The 19,676-nt window shown below is 40.1% G+C and overlaps 1 protein-coding gene across 2 annotated transcripts in view; it reads right to left on the reverse strand.

Moving 5' to 3' along the window:
* NWD2 (NACHT and WD repeat domain containing 2) overlaps positions 1–19,676 on the reverse strand; it is a 174,772-nt gene that overhangs the window by 102,875 nt on the left and 52,221 nt on the right. The window contains exon 2 of one of the 2 annotated variants that reach the window (XM_038533507.1): positions 9,719–9,807. In XM_038533507.1, the coding sequence (XP_038389435.1) occupies positions 9,719–9,807 (89 nt within the window). Of the gene's footprint in view, positions 1–9,718; positions 9,808–19,676 lie in introns of those variants that run through there. The other variant, XM_038533508.1, reaches the window with a different exon arrangement.

A 19,676-nucleotide genomic window follows, 5' to 3' on the forward strand; every position in this document is an offset into this window, starting at 1 on the left:
AAATGTTGATGGCCTGTCCATACAGAGATGATAGGGTCACAGGATCATCACTGTGGAAGCCAATGAAAGCCAAGACCAAGCCCAAGAAACACTTGGTTTTACAGATAGAAAACTGAGCTGAAGACACTTTTTCAACAGTTTATAACTAATTACTGACAAAGAAGATCTCTTAAATGAGTGATCTTTTTACTGTGCAGTCTTGTTAAAGGTCTCCTCTCCCTGCTACAAGAAATAAAAAATGAGGGGTTCCTGAGTAGCTCAGTGGTTGAACATCTGCCTTTGGCTCAGGTTGTGATCCCAGGGTCCTGGGATCAAGTCCCACATGGGGCTCCCTGCATGGAGCCTGCTTCTCTCTCTGCCTGTGTCTCTGCTTCTCTCTCTGCCTGTGTCTCTGCTTCTCTCTCTGTGTCTCTCATGAATAAATAAATAAAATCTTAAAAAAAAAAAACAAAAAAAGAAAAATGAGGATGGGAAGAAAGAGCTGCCTTGTGTTAAGAATGTGAGAAAGGCTTCACAGTGACCATACACAATTGGGACACTTAAATGTCACCTGCAAATGAGGATCTCTCATTCTGCTTAGTGAAGGACTAGTCTTCTTGGGTGATTTCCAGGACTGGGGTCACCAGCCAGCCACAACTGAGCAGAATTTAATGTTCAGCAAAGTGTAGCTCATCCAGTAGGTTCTGGAGCTCCCCACAGTGCCAGTGCTCTATACTGAGGAGAACTATTAGGCAGAAGAGTGTCTGAGCATACAAGTGAAGGATGAACAATAATGCTGTCTTAGGAAGTCAGGCATGAGAATTCCAGAAGAGCCCTCCCATGCTGCAGAAATGACGAGTCAACCCCTACAATTACGTTGGCATGACGAAGGTCAATTATGACATATTTCTTTCCTTCCCTTCCCCGACTTTATCAATCTTCCTCCCCCTCTTTCACCAACTGGCTCCTGGATGGGAGAAGGGTTATGTCTCATGCTTCCGATTCTTCCAGAGAATATCAACTTGGTAATAAGACCTGCGCAGGTCCTGACAGACAGAACTGAAATGTGAAGTGAGCCAGACAAACTGACGTGCTGGCCCAAGCGAAACAGCGTGTGATCCAACGAGAGGACACGTTTCTCGCTTTAGAGGAAATGGGAAAAAGGTGATTTCGTTGACAACGTGGAGAACAGACCAAGGGCATCACAATGTATCCTGTCAGTTAGAAAGTCGATGATGCGTTCTGGCAACACGGGAGGCAAAATGTGTTCTAAGACTGGTTAGCAGGCAGACGGTGGGAAGAAAAAAAGTGAGAACAGAGAAGGAGATGGGGCTGGAAAAGAACAGGAAGGTTGGGGTAGAGGAACGGTGGGTGGAGGCAACTGGGGACGCACCTCCGCTGTGAGACCAAGCGACAATTCAAGTCAGCAATCTTTCCCAAGGATGAAGCTGATGTGAGATTCATGGAATTTCACTTAACCCACAACCTGGATGCACACAGAGGATGTGGCTTCTTAATTTTGTGTGAGACTACTGTGGGCTTCCTGTCCAAGCCTCCACCCTCTGGCTAGCAGGAGGAAGTGAACTTTCGGTTCTGTCCACCTTAAACCTTAGTCTGAACTGATGTGTGCAAGGAGTCTATGAAAAGTGCTTATTCTCTCCTCGATCAGAATGCTGAGTCTCTCAAAAGACTGGGCTTCCCTGTCCCCCTGCTTCTTTTCCTGAAGATGATCTCCAGAGGACCTCATATCCTGAGGGGAAGAAATGGGAGTTCTTGGGCATGGTCCACACATGATGCCCACTATCTGCCTGGTTGTTGGCATCATGGCTGGGCTTGGGGTGGTTGTCACCCATGGACTGGTCTTTCCCTCTCAGTTTGGTCAGATCCTGGTGTGGCTCTGCAGCCAAGCCAGGCTGACTAACCTGCTACGGATGAGCCACCCTCAACCTTGGGCCTGTGCTCCATCCAGTTATTCACCATGGGCCTTTTTTGAGGTCACCTCTTCCTGGTCATGGAGACTAGCATTGGCTCTTAACTCAGCATATATGACACATGATAACTGAAGGGAGCTTGGGAAAGTTAAACTACATGGTTGCTTGCTGCCATGGCCATGACATGCCCATGCCCATGACTATTTGCAGGGGTGGGGTGTGATTAACGTATGGCCATCTCTTTCTGGAGTCCTAAGTAGACAGCAGAGGCAAGATCCCCTTAGTACTACCTATCTACTCATTTTCATTTATCCAACCCACAGCCCCTTTTCTGAAGCAGAACTCGGAATAAGGAAAGGAAAAGTGTATCTACTGACACTTCCTTTCTCTCCCCTTCTCACATCCTCCCAGAGACTACGTGGGGTAGGTTCTGGCTCTGCTTTAGGGACAAACTCTGTATTTTAGATCTCCAGGCTCAGAGTGCTACAGTACCATTGACGTGCTAAGGAAATGATTAAAAGAATTTAGTGAAATATTCTCTCAAGCTGATAGCCTGACCTTTAAAGTTTTTAGTCTTTCTAGTATGTGATATAATATTTCCTAAATGCTCTCCCCATTTATATTCCTTCTGCACCAGCCACTAAGCACCCCATCAGACAGATAGATACCGTTGTCAGAGGTCTTCTGCTGTACTCAAAAAGACATGAGAAAAATGCATATAAATAATTTCATTAATTATTCAAGTTCTTAATTAGGAGAAAAGACTTAAAAAAGTGAAAGGCAGTAACAAATTAACATTGGCTGAGTACTTTCCATGTGCCAGGCACTTTGTGTTATCTCATGACTTCTCATCATGATCTTGGATGATGGACACTATCCCATTAATTTTATAGAAGGGTCAACTCTGTCAAAGAAATCAAGCAATTTGCCCAGAGTCACCGAATGGGTAATTTGCAAACCTAGCATTTGAATCCTAGTCTAACAGAAAAATACACGTTTCCATTATCCCCCATAAATGACATAATGTGCTGTATTTTATTGAATCGCAAACATGATCAGTTGTAGGCTGCCCCAATACTGTATGTTCCACTAAAAAAAGAAACACATTGTCAATTACACCACAACACGCCGTTTATTTGTAAGATGAATTCTATTTCTGAGAAGTAAAAATGTGAAAAAATAAATTAAATTTGGTAAATACTGCTTAAGGAAGAGGACTTGAGCATCTGTATATAGTCTGGCCCAGAAGACAGAACACCCAGGATAGGGAAAGATCAGGAAAAGGCTGCTGTAGTCACTCAGCTATTAAGAAACGGAAGGCTGAGTAAAGACAGAGTCTTGTGAAATGGGAAGAAAAGGTGAGCTTCTAAGAAACACTGTGGCAGATGAATCAACAGGAACAGGCAATTTGTAGGTTGTCAAGAGTGAAGAATACACTAGAAGCCAGGATTTTGAAGTTTGGAAGACTGGAAAATAGCAACAGTTGAGAAGCTACAAAAGGGGAGAAGGATGGTTTCCACTCAGATATATTAATATTCCCAAACCAGAGAATTATCTTCATGTACCTCTAGAGGAGAGAGAGTCAGAGATGCAGTCATGAGGACCACTCACAGGCACAGGTTCAAAGACAAGACAGGACTCTCACTGGGGGTGTGATGATGGGAAAAACCCTGGGTTTACTGGATGTTAAAGGTGAAGAAAAAGGAACAGGTTCACAAACACTGGTAACTAAGATGAAATGAAATAAATACTAGGTGCCACTAAAAAAGCTGGCTATCAGAAGGTATTAAGGAATGACACAGAGTTGAAGGACTGGACTCAAATGAGGATCATGTTCAAAATGGAAGTGTCCTAAGCCCCCAGATGAGTCAAGCACCCCCTTTAGAGATTCCTGCCCTAATGGGTTTACTGCTGGCTCAGAGTATCAGAGTGGGGGAACTGGGAGGGGTGGACTTATAAGAGTTCACAGAGTAGAAGTGGAAGGATAATTGGAAATTGGAAAAGACTTTTTAAGAAAGCTAGGCCTTGAGCTGGATTTTGAGGGCAGGGGCAGGATGGAGAAGAGAAAGGGTATTTTTTTTTAAAGATTTTATTTATTCATTTGAGAGTAAGAGAGAGAAAGAGTGAACACAGGTTGGGGAGAGGCATAGGGAGAGGGAGAAGCTCTCGCTGAGCAGGGAGCCTGATGCCCAATGCCTTTCTGAGTACAACAGAAGACCTTTGACCAAAGGCGTCAATCTGTCTGAGGGGTGCTTAGTGGTCAGTTCAGAAGGAACATAAATGGGGAGGGTATTTAGATTATTTAGATTTAAATAATTTATTTAGGGGCACCTGTGTGGCTCAGTGGTTGAGTGTCTGCCTTTGGCTCAGGTCATGATCCCAGGGTCCTGGGATTGAGTCCCACATCAGGCTCCTCACAGGACGCCTGCTACTCTCTCTGCTTGTATCTCTGACTCTCTGTGTTTCTCATAAATAAATAAAATCTTTTAAAAATATTTTATTTATTTATTTGTGAGAGAGAGAAAGAGTTGGGGGGAGGAGCAGACTCCTCACCGAGCAGGGATCCCAATGTGGGGCTCAATCCCAGGACCCCTGGATGATGACCTGAGCAAAAGGCAGATTGCTTCACTGACTGAGCCACCCAGGTGCTCCAAGAAAGGGTATTTCTGATAAGAAAGTCAAGAATGAGCAATCCACAAGACGTGCTCTGAGGACAGGCTTGGAGTGCATGTTTGTGTTGAGGAGAATGGGAAATGAACTTGGACAGACAGCTGAGTCACAGTAAAGAGGGACCCCCGTAGGCAGCAGGGAGCCATTAAAAGCTTTTAAACAAAGGAACTGACAACATGACATTTAAGTAAAGATTGCTCTGGTGGTGATGTATAGAAAAACTCAAGCAGGGCGATGGTGTGGGCAGTTCTGCTTAGCACGCTTTTACTAAACCCTACTAAATGTGAAACATTTCAGGCCCTGGGGACTTGAAAATAAGTGAGAACTAGTCTCTTCCTCAACAACTTGTAACCAACTGGCAGTAAGTGGGGAAAGAGCTCAGTTGCTTTTCATTCATCCAATTTTTTAAAAAAAGATTCTATTTATTCATTCATGAGAGACACAGAGAGAGAGAGGCAGAGACACAGGCAGAGGGAGAAGCAGGCTCTCTGCAGGGAGCCTGATGTGGGACTCGATCCCAGGACTCCAGGATCACGCCCTGAGCTGAAGGCAGATGCTCAACCACTGAACCACCCAGGTGTCCTATCATTTATCCAATTTTTGAACCATTGAGGATTAGACTAGAGTCTGGGCAGTAAGAATGGAGCAGAAACCTTGGAAAGTAAGAACAGATGGCACCTGTGGATATGAGTCCTTTATTCACTGGGTCCTGCACCACCAGCTTTTCACCCCAATCTGCCTTTATTTTTCCCATCTTATTCCCCTCATTCTCCCTTTCTATCCTCTTCTCTGTAACTAAGGGCATTAACCCAACACTGGCAAGTCAAATGACATATTCCTTAAACACCTTGTCTTCTTCTGAAGCCATGTGTGTTCTCTGCCCTGAGTGAGCTCAATGTTCCTTCCATTCATCTGTTTCTATCCCTGGGCAACAACCGACCTGTGTGTATCATACATAGAACTAACTGGAGTTCATAATCAGAAGATTTGATTATCCTTTTTTCATTAAACATCTTCATTTATATGAAAAAAAAATTAAGGAAACACTAAAGACACTGCCCAACAGGCATTTATAGGGGTAAAATTAGAAGGTCTTGTGTAAAATGTAATTGCATTTTCTACCACTTCCATAATATTTAACTCAATGGTCTACTAGGTGCCAGACACTTGACTCATCACTGGGAGATGTTGAGTAAGACACAGTTCCAGTCCTAAGAACATTGAGACCTTAGAGACAGATGATGAAAACTTTACCTCACCAGATGTCTCATTCTCTCCATCACTTGCTCTAGTCCCTGCCACGATCACTTCTTAACTTGCACCACCCTCCTGCTTCTACTACTCCCCCTACCCCCATTCCAGTCTCTTTACAGAGCCTGAGCAACCCTCTTAAATACAAATCCTATAATGTCCCCCTTTCCCTTCATACTCAGGACAACTCTACGTCCTTAATCTTGGCACAGAAGGTCTCATATGAGTTTGATGTCCTCTACTACAAGTATTTCTCTTACTCCACTCCACCCACACTTGACTTCTTTACTGTTCCTAGAATATTCTAAACATACTCCCTTTTTCTGGTTGCCAATGCTTGGAATTCTCCTACCAAGGCACCACCTGCAAGACTTGCTCCACCACTTTTGACAGATCTCTGTTCCAAGGTTATCACTGAGTCCTTCTCTGACTACCTGACATTCCCTAATCTCCTTATCCTGTCTTCCTTTTCCTAAAAGCATTTACTCAATAAAATGCATCTATAACCACTGGGTATTTATGGCTTATTGTCTACCTCCTCCAATAACATTGGAAGCTCCATAAAAAGAGGATCTTTGTTGTTGTTGTTGTTGTTCTTGTTGTTGTTGTTTTGTATTCGCAGCACTTGGGATGTTGCCTTGCCTGTGCTCAACGGTCAACAAATACTTCTTGAACAAATGGGATGCACAACTGAGAGTTACATATTACATTACAGGGAGCAAAGAGGAGGGTACATGGCATATCCTAGAAGGGCCAGGGGGTCAGTGAAAGCTTCCTTAAGCAAGTAATATTTGGACTGAGACTTCATTTATATGCTCAGAAAGGCATCCACTTGTTCAACACTTTTCCTATCTACTTTTGCTATGGGTTGGGCACTATTCTAGGATGAGGAATAATACAGCTGTCATGAAGGCAGACAAGACCCTGTGCTTGTGAAACTTACAATCTCCTGTGACAGAGACAATATGCAAGCCAATACATGAAAAAGGCAAAACGTCCAATACTGACACATGCTATGCAAATAACTAAAATAGGGTGATGTAAAAGAAATCCCCTAGGTGGTTACTTTAGATTGGGTCCTGAGGGAAGCATCTCTAGGAAGTAACATTTTTGGGGAGATCTGGAGAACCCTAAGAAAGCTCCAATGTGAAGATGACAGAGTGGACATTCCACAAAGAAAGTACAGCCAGGGCAAAAACCTTAAATGAGAATGCACTTGAAGTGTTCAAGGAATCACACGGAGGACATGTAGCTCCAGGGCTGTGGTCAGAAGGAGAGGGGGGCCTGACTTAGGATCTGCAAGAGTCTTAAGAATGAGCAGAACTTTGGGGGTGGCAGGGGAAGAAGCTGGTTGCAAAGCATTGTGGATGGAGAGGAATAGCATAAAAAAGGCAAGGAAGCTTACGAGAGACCAGTATACGTTTGGGTAAGTCTAAGAAATTCATTTCCTCTGGGTTCAATGCACAGCTAAAGAAGAAATCCAGAGTACTATACAGGTAAATTACTTTTTTTTCATGAAGCTCCCAGCATCACATTTTGTTGCAGCTGAGAAAGGAGAGCCATCTCACTAGAAAACATATCTTCAGGGAGATCTATAATCAATCTACTAAAAGAGAGACTATACTAAAAAGGATATTCTTAGAAGATTCAAGCATTATATATTTTAGCTACTATTAAGCTCAGAAGGTGGGAAGCAAATGCAACCCTGCATATATTTTTTTAAGATTTTATTGATTTATTCATAAGAGACATAGAGAAAGAGAGGCAGAGACACAGGCAGAGGGAGAAGCAGGCTCCATGCAGGGAGCCCCATGTGGGACTCGATCCCAGGACCCCAGGATCACACACTGGGCCAAAGGCAGGTTCTAAATCGCTGAGCCACCCAGGGATCTCCGCAACCCTGCATATTTTTATTCCAAACAGAACTTTAGATACAAAGCGGTCACCACTTCCTATTTCAGACACCTACTGAGGGAGTCACAGTGGAAAGTTGGGAGTTCAGTCCCAGCTTTTCTTTGCCTAATGTGATTTCCACTGCTGCCCAGTACCTCAATGACTCATTCAATGCACCTACCTAGAATGATCTTTGCTGTCAATTTATTCCATGGACCTTGCCTTCTACAGCTTTCCTCTGGCTTCATTGGTCTCTTCCTGGGAGGGCTTATAATTTAGAAAATATACTTTTCTCCCCTCAGCTGATTTTAATACCATGTTTCATGCAGGCTGGTCTGTGGCTCAACAACTTTCTCTACTAAAAAAAAAAAAAAAAGATGCAAATCCAAACAAACTCAAAGATGGGATTAACATGTTTGGATACACATCACTTTCTCTAGAGTAACTGAGTCCCCAAGGAGTATCTATGTCTTTGCGAATCTTGACGGATCGGAATTTTGGTAACAATTGAGACCCTGTTATCAGTAGAATCAGGTTCCTCAGAGAAGACAGTGCTGAATTCGCAACAAGGAATTTAAGTTCACCATTTACCTAGCAAATGGTGATTTATGAGTAATTGTTCAATATGTGTGTCATTTAAGGGCCTGCTGCTGACAGCAGGCATGGGGACTGAAGCCATTTGGAGATCAACTATTTTATTCATCACATCAGAAAGCATCATGAGGAAATAAATGAATATGCAGGAGGAAATAAATGAAGGGTGGAGTTTTCTTCCACTAACAAAGATGCATTTTGCACTCTTATACCACAGACCCCTGGTACATACTCCTCACTTACCAATGTAAACATGTACTTAATATATCCGTTGTGAATGAGGTTGAAAACTTCTGGCTAAATAATGCTATCTGTTCCAGGAGCCACTCACTTTTTAAATTTGAGGATGTTCAAGATATGCCCAATGTTTCCTAGTACTTTTCTATCAGGTGGCAAAATCAGTGGTGTCTACAAATGCCAAGGTGTTCATGAACTTTAGCAATGTCGTGCAGAGTTATTGTCTCTAGAAAGGTTGATGTTATTATTATTATTTTTTATATTTGGGTAAATGGCAAATCCCTGAAATAGGAAAAAGGACATTCTACGATGTGAACAAAAACTAAAAAGCAAGGTAGAAGGCAAGGGGCTGGCCAGACTGCTAAAAGAAAACACCGGGGAGAAAGCTGGTCCCAATTTTTAGGTGCAAACCATTTCTAGAGACCACAGCGGAGAGGCATGGGCTCAGCAACCATCACCTTCCTGAGAAGGGTGGAGATTAGCAAGAAGCAAATAAACATGGTTAGAAGGAAAACATGAGGGTGCATGGGTGGTTCAGTTAAGTATCTGCCTTCAGCTCAGGTCATGATCCCAGGGTTCTGGGATCGAGTCTCACATCGGGCTCCCTGTTCAGAGGGGAGCCCACTTCTCCTTTTCCCTCTGCCCCTCTCCCTACTCACTTTCTCTCCTTCTCAATGTCTCTCTCAAATAAACAAGTAAATAAAATCTTTATTTTTTTTTTTTTAAAGGAGAAGATGAGCTAATAGCAGGCAGGGGCCAAGAAACAGCATAAAAGTGCAAAATACCAAAAATGACTTTTTTTTTTTTTTAAGATTTTATGTGTGTGAGAGAGACAGCATAGAAGGAAAGGGGCAGGAGGGCAGAGAGAAGCAGATCCCCACTGGGCAGGAAGCCCAATGTGGGGCTCGATCCCAGGACCCTAGGAGTATGACCTGAGCTGAAGGTAGATGATTAATTGATTGAGCCACCCAGGCACCCCCCAAAATGACTAAATATTTTATTTCCATCTTCCAGTGTTCCTTTTTACCCATGCTTAAAGAAATGAAAAATTTCAGGGCTTAAGACATGTTTTTTTTTTTTTGGTAACATCGAAGTTGTGACAATAAGCAAGCACAAACGTCATTGAGCTGACATACTAAAAATGAAATTAATGTCAGAGTTACCTGAAATTCTAATCCATAGTTTTCTCTGCAGAATTCTCTCAATTTGGGATACACATTTTCTCTTAGTGCCTGTCTTTCTGCTCCCGTATCTGTGGTAGAAAAACAAACACATAGAAAGGGAGTTATGTCTACACATACATATTTCTGAAAAAAAGACAAGCTCACAAATATTAGCATTAATATAATCAACTTGGGTGCCCATTATGAAATGATGGGATATTTGATTACTGGGGGAGGAGAGCTGATCCTAACAGAGCAGGGGTGGGGTGGGGGGAGGAGACCTCCCTGCCAGACGTGTACAAGAAGCCTGTGGGATGGAGGGGAGCCCCACTGGCCACTTCCGTGCGTACTGGCAGAGCTGGGAATTCACATTTCCAGAGCCTCATGTGAATCTCTTAAATGGCCAGACCACGCTGTCTTTGGAAAAGGCAGAAGGAAAAATCGTAGGGTTATCAGCTGTCAGGTGTTTTTATCCCCATTACATGCAAAAGTTACAAAATCACACACACATTAGTTACTGATTCCAAAACTTATCCAATTTCTATCATCGTTTCTATAGTATTTAGGAATAATTCGACTTTTAAAAATTCAGTACAGTATCCAGGCAATTGGGACAATGGTTAGGAAAGACAAATTGCGGGAGCCAACTTCCAAACTAGCACATCGCATGCCTGGTGGGTTCAGTTGGTCAGAGGTTTAGCAGAGTAATGCCTGCCACCCTGGGCACAAGGACTGCCTGTTGTATCAGAGAGGGTAATTGTTTTGCATGTGTTACACCATGAAGAAACTTCAAAAATCATTTTTACTCTTCATGTCCTTAAAAAAAAACATAAGAGAAGCAACAGAGAACTTGAAACCAGAAGAACCACAGAGTATGTATTTAATGTTGAATGTTTTGCACTGAAAGGGATTTCCAAAGCCACCTGTGCTGGGTGCTGCTCTGCATCAATGATGCTGTAAAATGATCACAGCAAACAGAGGCTGTCCTTGCCCAACTAACTCCAGTGAAATAGGAGAACAGCAATCTAAAAAAATTAGGTTAATGTCTTATCTCTTGAAAAATACCATCTGCTAAGTGTACCTCAATCCCAGCCATAGCTATGAAATATTTGCATCCCACATTTATCGCTAAAAGCCAGTTTAAAAGACTTTCCTTATTATTCTCAAGTTCATCTGTCCATGCAAATTCAACCATATGGTGCGCTGACCTACTCTACTTTCCCACTGTTGTCAAGACTATTTTGAGACGTAAATAACCAATCTCAAGCATCTGAAATGCAGCTGCAGCCCTGACATAGTGACAGAAACCAGTGTTTATAGGGAAACCAAAGACTCAATACAAGGCTTCTAGGTTACCCTACAGTCCAAATGGATAGGGTCTTTTCTAACCATAGGTCCAACATGGGCCCTACGTCCAAAGGGGAAGCAGGAGGACCAAGTGAGGGAGTGGTACATTTGAGCAGTGTCCATGTGCTATTATGGCACTAGTAGAGGCAGTAAGGTAAGTTTTAATATGATTTATATAATTTCAGGATCAGAGGCCCACCATCTTTCATCTCATTTTAAGGACTGAAAACACTAACTTCACAATAAAGCTGATTAATATTCAATCAATCTCTCTAGAAAGATACAGATGTTTAAAACGCAAATAACAGAAGTCACTTTAAAAATAAATACTACCAGATGTAGAAATTGGGAATAATATGCATAATAATAATATGATTATATTAAATTATTACATCATTAAATAAACAGGATTAAGGTATGCTAAAATAGTACCAATATAATACATGGGCAATTTTTAAAAATTTCTTATAAATGTTATTGTAACTCATTACAGTAGGTACTGCCATCTGAATGTGGTATAGATGGTTAAGACAGAAATATCATCTATTATCTCTAATATTTACTGAGTGCTTACTATTGTCATGTACTAAGTATTTCTACATGTATTTTCTTAGTCACTTCTGACAATTCTATGAAATAGGTAAAATTACTATTGCATCTTTGTTTTAAATGATTCTTTTTATTTACAGAGAGAGAAAGAGAGAGAGAGAGAGCATGAGCTCACAAGTTGAGGGAGGGGCAGAGGGAGAGGAGAGAATCTCCAGCAGATTCTATGCTGAGCACAGAGCCTGACCTGGGGCTTGATCCCACTGTGACCCTGAGATCATGACCCAAGCTGTGAAATTAAGAGTTGGACAGTTAACTGACTGAGCCACCCAGGCACCCTACTATTCCATTTTTTATGAGGAAACTGAAATATAAAGGGATTGAGAGACTTGCCTGAAGTTAGATGACCTCTAAATTGGAGGAATCAGATTTGAATCTAGAGAGCTGTACTCCACAGTTTGCTCTAACTATAGGAATTATGCAAAGAATCAACCTTTGGGGTCACCTGTAGGGCTCAGTTGGTTAAGTTCTGTCTTTGGCTCGGGTCAGTGATCAATCAGTGACCCAGCCAGGGTCCTAGGATTGAGTCCCATTTTTGGGCTCTCTGCTGAGTGGGGAGCCTTCTTCTCCCTCTCCCCCTGCTTGTGCTCTCTCTCCCTGTGTCAAAATCTTAAAAAAAAAAAAAAAAAAAGAATCTTGGAAAAATGACGCACAGTATAACTTTATGGAACAGTAAAGGAATGCTCAACTCACCTTTAAATCTGGACCCTACTGCCCTATTCCCATTCTTGCCCCCTCCCCCCCTTTAATCTATTCTCCAGAGAGAAGCCAGACTGATCTTTTGCAAATGCAAATCAGATCACATAAAGCCCTCCAGCATCTCTGCATGGCACTTGGAATGAAATCCACACTCCTTACCATGAATACTCTCCCTCTTCCAAAGTGCTCTCTTACCACTACCTAGATTACGTGCCTACTCCTGGCCTTCGCTCTAGCTAGGACTTCCTCCAGTAATGCTCAGTCCTGGGATCATCTCATGGCATCTCCTTTCATTCAGGTGTCAGCTTTAGTGCTACCTCCTCAGAGAGACCTCTCCAAGCCCTCCATCTATGGACCCAACTCTCTGTCCTGTCACCTTCCAAATCCTTTGCACATCACTCATCACTACTCTTGCTATTATTCCTTACTGTCTCCTCCACTGCAATGTGAGCTCAAACAGAGTCACAACCTTCTTCTGTCTCATTTACTGCTACATCCCCAGTGATCGGAATTGTGCTCAATTAAGAACTGAGTGAATGAAAAAAACCTACACATGCACCAGTGACCAAAATTATCTGACAGATGATGCTTCCCTGTAATCACCTCCAGAAACAAGCACTTGCTACAGGTTGTCACTGGATGGATACAGAATCAAGACTATGGGGAATTCTGGGAAATAAATGATGGGGTTTCCAAAGTTTGTTGCATGAAGTAAGTGGATGAAATACTGATTTCTCTTTTGGTTTCTGTGTTTCCAGCAGAATACTAAATACATTTTACCAAATTATGTTGAACCTTCCCAAAAGCTGTGAAGAAAGCGTATGCACATATCTGACAGACACTGTGTTATTAGTTATATCACAAAAATGACTCAGATTTTCTTATAGTTGTATTAATATGTGATGATTAGCTCTGGAAATGGAAAAGTAATTAAGATGGAATGGATTCATTATAATGGGTGACAGATAAGCTGGCTTAATTACATTAAAAAACCTGATTCACACTAACAGCAAATCCGGATGGTTGGCAATTAAAAAACATTAGAATGTCATAAATTGGAAACATTAAGTTACAGAATGTCACACATAAAAAGTGACTTCTTAAAAAAGTGTAGATCAGAGACAAAGTACATCAGTGACTCATTGACTCTACGTCGTCATCACATCCACTTGTATCTGCCTAGTTCCTTATCACTTTGAGGAGATGCATGAACACTTGTGCAGCACTATTAGGTTTTTTAAGGAGCTGTACTCCAAATAATTCCTCAATGATTTCAGAGCTGATGACTAGTCTCTGTCCAGTGTCTGAGTTACAGGAAGAGCCTTAGTTGAGGGAGTATCCTTAATCAATACCATTATCCCACTTCACGAAGGATTTAGACTGATTCCAAATTTTTACTATAAGTGCCAAAATGACCATGTTGCCCTTCTTACTGTCCCTGCTTCACCCAAACTTAAGACCAGGGGTATGAGAGTAAGTCACTTTTTTCTAGGCAGCTCATAAAAATTTACTTAGGATCCAGCACACATCCTCTGCAACAACTGCTGTTCCAGCTAGTTCTCCCAGGTTTCTGTACATCTCCTGCCTAGGTTCTCCCTCTTCACCTAGCCTGTTAGCCACTGGTTCATCTGGACATGCTATCTAGTTTTTGTTGGTTTTGTTTGGGTTGATTTCTTATTTGGAGGCTTCCCAGAGGCTGTCCCCTCTCCATGCCTTCTAGGCCCTCTGGGCCCAACCAGCCACACTGATCCTTCCTTACTTCAATATCACCAAATCCTGACAATTTTGTCATGAACAACTTTGAACTTGGCCACTCTCTGGTCTTGCACTCACCATCTCTCAACCCTGAGGGTCCAAAAGTCTCCTATTTGATGGATGTGTTACCTGTACCTCCTTATTGCAGTCTTATACTCCACAGAGATGCTGGACATAAATCTAAGACAAAACAAAACCAGCAACTAATTTGATCAATAAAGGCCTTGGCCGGCATCTCGTGGCCCAGGAGATAAAGACCAGAACATTCAGCAGACGTACATGTCTTTTCCAGTGGTGTTCCCTCTTCTACTGCTCTCTGCCATGTACCCTCCTACATAGTTTTTCAGATATTACTTGAACCCAAACCTTATCCTTACACATACTGCTTTCCATGCATAGAATCCCCTATCTACTACATCCCTCTGCTTGGCAGACTCCAACCTTTCTGAGCCCCTAAGGTAACATACTTAGTGGAATCTTAATAGTTAGAGAAAGACCGGCTCTCTGAAGCTCATCCCACGGCACTGTGCTCACCTCTATATAACATCATACATTATACTTTATCATAATTTATTAGTTTGTCTCCCCCATTAGACTTTCAAATTCATGAAATGCAGGAACTTTCTCATTCATCTTTATATCATGGAAATTAAAGATCTAGTGGGAAGTAAAAGCTGGAATAGGTTTAAACACTGTCTAAACTTTGCATGTGTTTCCCAATCCACACAGTCACTGGCAGAGAACAGAGGCCCCATTGGCTTGAGACATTCAAGAAGAAACTCCTGAAAAATCATTGACTGACACTAAGCTATGCAGAAAAGAGGATGACCCCTGGGAAGCCAGGCATATTACCCTCATTATCATCATCACCATCACCATCACCATTACCATCAAATAGCTGGGCAGAGACAGCAGATGCCTGCATGTGGGGAACAAATTCCATAAATTTAGTCCAGGCAAGTTACTAAATGAATCCCTTAAATGCAAACAAATAAAAAAAAAAACACTCTGAGGTAAAAATCAAGATCTAGATTTGTTACAATGTATTACCTAACATGTTCACTTTTCAACAAAAGATGTTGAGATATATAAAGAAACAGAGAACTGTGATACCTACTCAGGAGAAGTAAGGAGTCAATAGAAATTGTCTCTGAGCGGGTTCCTATGTGCAATTTAGTTGATAAAGACTTCAAAACATCTATTATAAATATCTTCAAGGAAATTCAGGTAACCATGTTTAAAGAATAATGAACAGAAATCTGTGAGACAACATCAACTATAGTGGTATGTAGGTAAAGGGAGTCCCAAGAACAGGAGTAAGAGAAAGGAGAAAAATAATTTTGAAGAAATGATTGTTCAAATGTCCCAAATTTAATGGAAGGCATTAATCCACACATCCAAGAAGTTCAAAGAACCCAAACAGGATAATGACTAAGAGATCCATGGTTAGACACCTAGTCAAATGGTCAAACCAAAGATAAAGAGCAAATCTTGAAAGTAGCAAGAAAAAAATGACTCATCACATACAGGGAAAGAATACAATTAAGGGCTGATTTCTCATGAGAAGGTGTGGAATTCAGAGGGTAATGGAACAATATACTCAAATAATAGGGGAAAAAAAAGTCAACCAAGAATTGCATGTCCAACAAAACTATGTGGAGGATATGATGTTAAGTGAAATAAGTCAGACACAGAAAGACAATTACTATTTCACTTTTGGCAAAAATCTAATACAATCAAACTCAGAGTAGCAGAGAGTAGAATGATGAGTGCCAGGGGCTGAAGGGGGAAATGGGGAGGTGTAGTCAAAGGGTATAAAGTTGCATTTAGGCAAGATGGGCAAGTTCTAGAGATCTAATGTATAGAGATGTAGATATAGTTAACAATATTGTATTGTAGGCTTTAAATTTGCCAATTTAAATGTACACTTTTAAAATATTTTAAGCATTTTTAAAAATCATTGTAAGTGTATTTTTTAATCCTCATACCCTATTTCCCCCATCTTCCCCCACCCACATTTGTTTCTTATGTTTTTGATTTTAGCCATTCTGACTGGTGTGAGGTAGTATCTCATTGTGGTTTTGATTTGCATTTCCCTGATGAGGAGTGTTTTTGAGCATCTTTTCATGACCATCTGTATGTCTTCTTTGGAGAAATGTCTGTTCATGTCTTCTGCCCACTTTTTAATTGAATTATTTTTTTGGGTATTGAGTTATATCAGTTTTTTATATATTTTGGAAACTCTTTGTCAGATATGTTATTTGAAAATATTTAATAGGTTCCCTCTTTTTATATTTCTTGAAAAAAAGACTATATAATAAAGCAGTAATTAGAATATTGCATCGTTGGGTTTTAAAAAACATACATACATATGTATATAACACATGGTGATAATAACACAAAAGAGGAAGGAGAAAATGGAGCCATAGTGGTAACAAAGCCTTTATGTTTTACCAGAATTGTTAGTATTCATCTAAAGTATAATAAATTAAGATAGATTTTGTGATCCCTAGGGCACTAAAAAAACACAACTAAATAAAAACAGAACACAGCAAAGGGATTAAAATGATACACTAAAATATTTAACAAAGAAGAGAGTAACATGAGAGCAGATGAAGAAAAATGACATGAGATATGTAAAAAACAAATAGCCAAAGGTCTAAAATAAATCCAAGCATATCATTGATAACTTTAAGTAAGAATAAGCACTCAAAATATGGTCGGGCTGGATAATTAAACCATATCTAATTTTATGCTATCTACAAGTGACACATTGTAGGTTTAAAGACATCAATAGGTTGAAAGTAAAAGGATAGAAAAAAATAACATGCAAACAATAACCAAAAGCAGACTGAGTATATAATTTCAGACCAAATAGATTTTAAGAAATCAGGGACACCTGGGTGGCTCAATGGTTAAGCATCTGCCTTCAGCTCACGGCATGACCCTGGAGTCCTAGAATTGAGTCCCACGTCAGGCTACCTGCATGGAGCTTGCTTCTTCCTCTGCCTGTGTCTCTGCCTCTCTCTCTCTTTCTCTCTCTCTCTGTGTGTCTCATGAATAAATGAATAAAATCTTTAAAAAAAAAGTTAATAGTGCTAGACTTGTTTCTGATAATGTCGAAGAAACAATTATCACCCTAAACACAGCTAAAATATTAAGAATTTAAAAATGTATCTTTCTATATGTGTCACATGGTTGGAAAACTCTAAGCAATGCACAGCAGTCCAAGGTGTGGTGAATCTCAGAAGCTAAGGGATTCCTGAGGCCAATTTTTAGTTATTTTCTATTAAATCTTAGAGACTTCTAATATTGTTTATGTCTTATGTGGATAAATGGTAGGCTGAAGACAAAGCACAGAGCCCTACTCAAAGTGATGAGTTTGACAGGAAAAAGGACATGGCCCCATGGACAGAGCTAGATCTTCAATGTGAGGGTAAATAAAAATGAATCATCAAAAAGAAAAATTATATTTGCATGGGGAAGAAGAGAAAACAATCTCCTTGATGTGTGTGATCACAAGCCAGACGTCTTGCAGGTTAGTAGTGTAAATTCATCTTATTTAAGATCTAACAAATCTCAAGTCTGTAACTTATTTTTAAATAGTCCCATTTTGGCATTGACCCCTGGTGCCTGAGAAGCATATTTTTAAATGATGCCTTAATGAATTCCAGAAAATTAAAAATTCCAAGGAATATTAAGTGCTCTTGTACTTCCCATTAATACACATGCAAACAAACAATAAAAATACAAGGAAAGAAGGCACCATGAGTTGAAATAAACAATCCAGCTGAATCAGCTTCACATAGGACTACAGAAGTATCTGGAATACAAAATAAATACTCAATATGTTTAAAGAGAATAATAGTAGGCATTGGATAAAGCAGGAGTAGGAAACCAAGAAAAATCATAAAAGAAGATTCAGAAACAGAATCTAATACTACCTTTAGAAATGAAAAACATTTAAATTAAAACTTCATGGAATAGTTAAACAGCTGAAGAAAGATAAATGAACAGAAAAGTATGAATAAATCACCCAGAATGCAGTAGAGAGAGAGAGACAAAGAAAAGAAAAATCTGAGAGATTAGCCGATATGGATGAAATACTGAAATCTAACATGTGTCTCTCAAGTCCCAGAGAGAGACGAGAGAGATCAAGGAGAGGCAGTAATTGCAGAGATAGTGGCTAGACATTTCCCAGATTTGCTGGAAGATACCAGTCCTTAAGAAGTCCAACAAATTGCAGGTATGATAAGTACATAGGATTCCATTTCATAGTGAAAATGAAGTACACCAAAACCAAGAGAAGATTTAAAAACAGCCATGGAAAAAAGACCAATTACCTACAACAATTAATGACAATTATGTTTTTAGCTGACATGGTACCAGCAACAGTATTGAAGCAAAAGAACTGTAGAATATTTTCTTCACTCCACTGAGAGAAAAAACAACAAAATTATCTTTCAAAAAAAAAAAGGCAATAAGGAATGCTTCTAGAAAAATAAAAAGGGAGTTTCCTGTCATCTTCCTTAGAAGAAAATTCAAAAATTTATATTTCGGATAGAAAAAAAAATTATTCCAAATGTCAAGTTTGAGATGTAAAAAATGTTGTACAAAGAAACTGGTAAGTATATAACTAAACCTAAAAATATTAGTTGCATAAAATAATAATGTTTAATTTGTGGGGTTAAAAAGAATTACAATCTTAGATAAAACTAGCATGTAAATCAGGTATGGGGAAAATCCAAACCTTCTTCATTCCCTATGTTTTCGGAGTATCTATTCTTTGTTTAGTCTGCTTGTTAAAATTTCTAGGAAAGTCATTAAACTAAATACTAATATTACAACAGTACATGTTGTTGAAGAAACTTAAATCCTTCTTTGTGGCTTATTGTAACAAAATAAGATTCTTTTCTAAAACAGTTCATTTTTACTACAAAATGATTCACAGAAAGCAAAGTTACTGCAAAATTGATAACTCTGGAGTTGTCAGTTTCTTTGTAATTAAAAAAAATTTTCTCCAAATTGGCATCATTCATCTCTAATTATTCTCTTCATTTCATGCCAACGTCTATTTAAGGAACAATCAGTTAGAACTGTATGTGGCATCTCAGATCTACTCATTCAAATAATAAATAATTTGAATTTCACACTCCAGTACAATGATTTCACTCACATGGAGTTCTCAACAAGGGCCCTTCGCATTAATGATTATTGCTACACCGTTTCTTTTAAAATAAAAGACACAAGGCACAACCTTGCTCTCAGCACTCACAACATATTGGATCCAGAAGGTCTGTCGAGAATCAGATTTCCAATAATGCACAGTAAGTTCTAGACCAGAGGTATAATAAGCAAAATGCTACTGAAGTACAGACAGAGGGATCATTTTTTTTTTTCTGATTACAAGAGACAGTTTACCAGAGTAGATGACCACTATATTAGGATTTGCAATACAGACAAGAGTTTCCCGGGCAGAAAGGAGAAGTAGCTTCTAGAAGACGTAGAAGCATGAGCAAACGAGGAAAACTTAAAAAGCACATGATGCATT

The sequence above is a fragment of the Canis lupus genome, chromosome 3, assembly GCF_011100685.1.
Source record: "Canis lupus familiaris isolate Mischka breed German Shepherd chromosome 3, alternate assembly UU_Cfam_GSD_1.0, whole genome shotgun sequence".
NCBI lineage: Eukaryota > Metazoa > Chordata > Mammalia > Carnivora > Canidae > Canis > Canis lupus.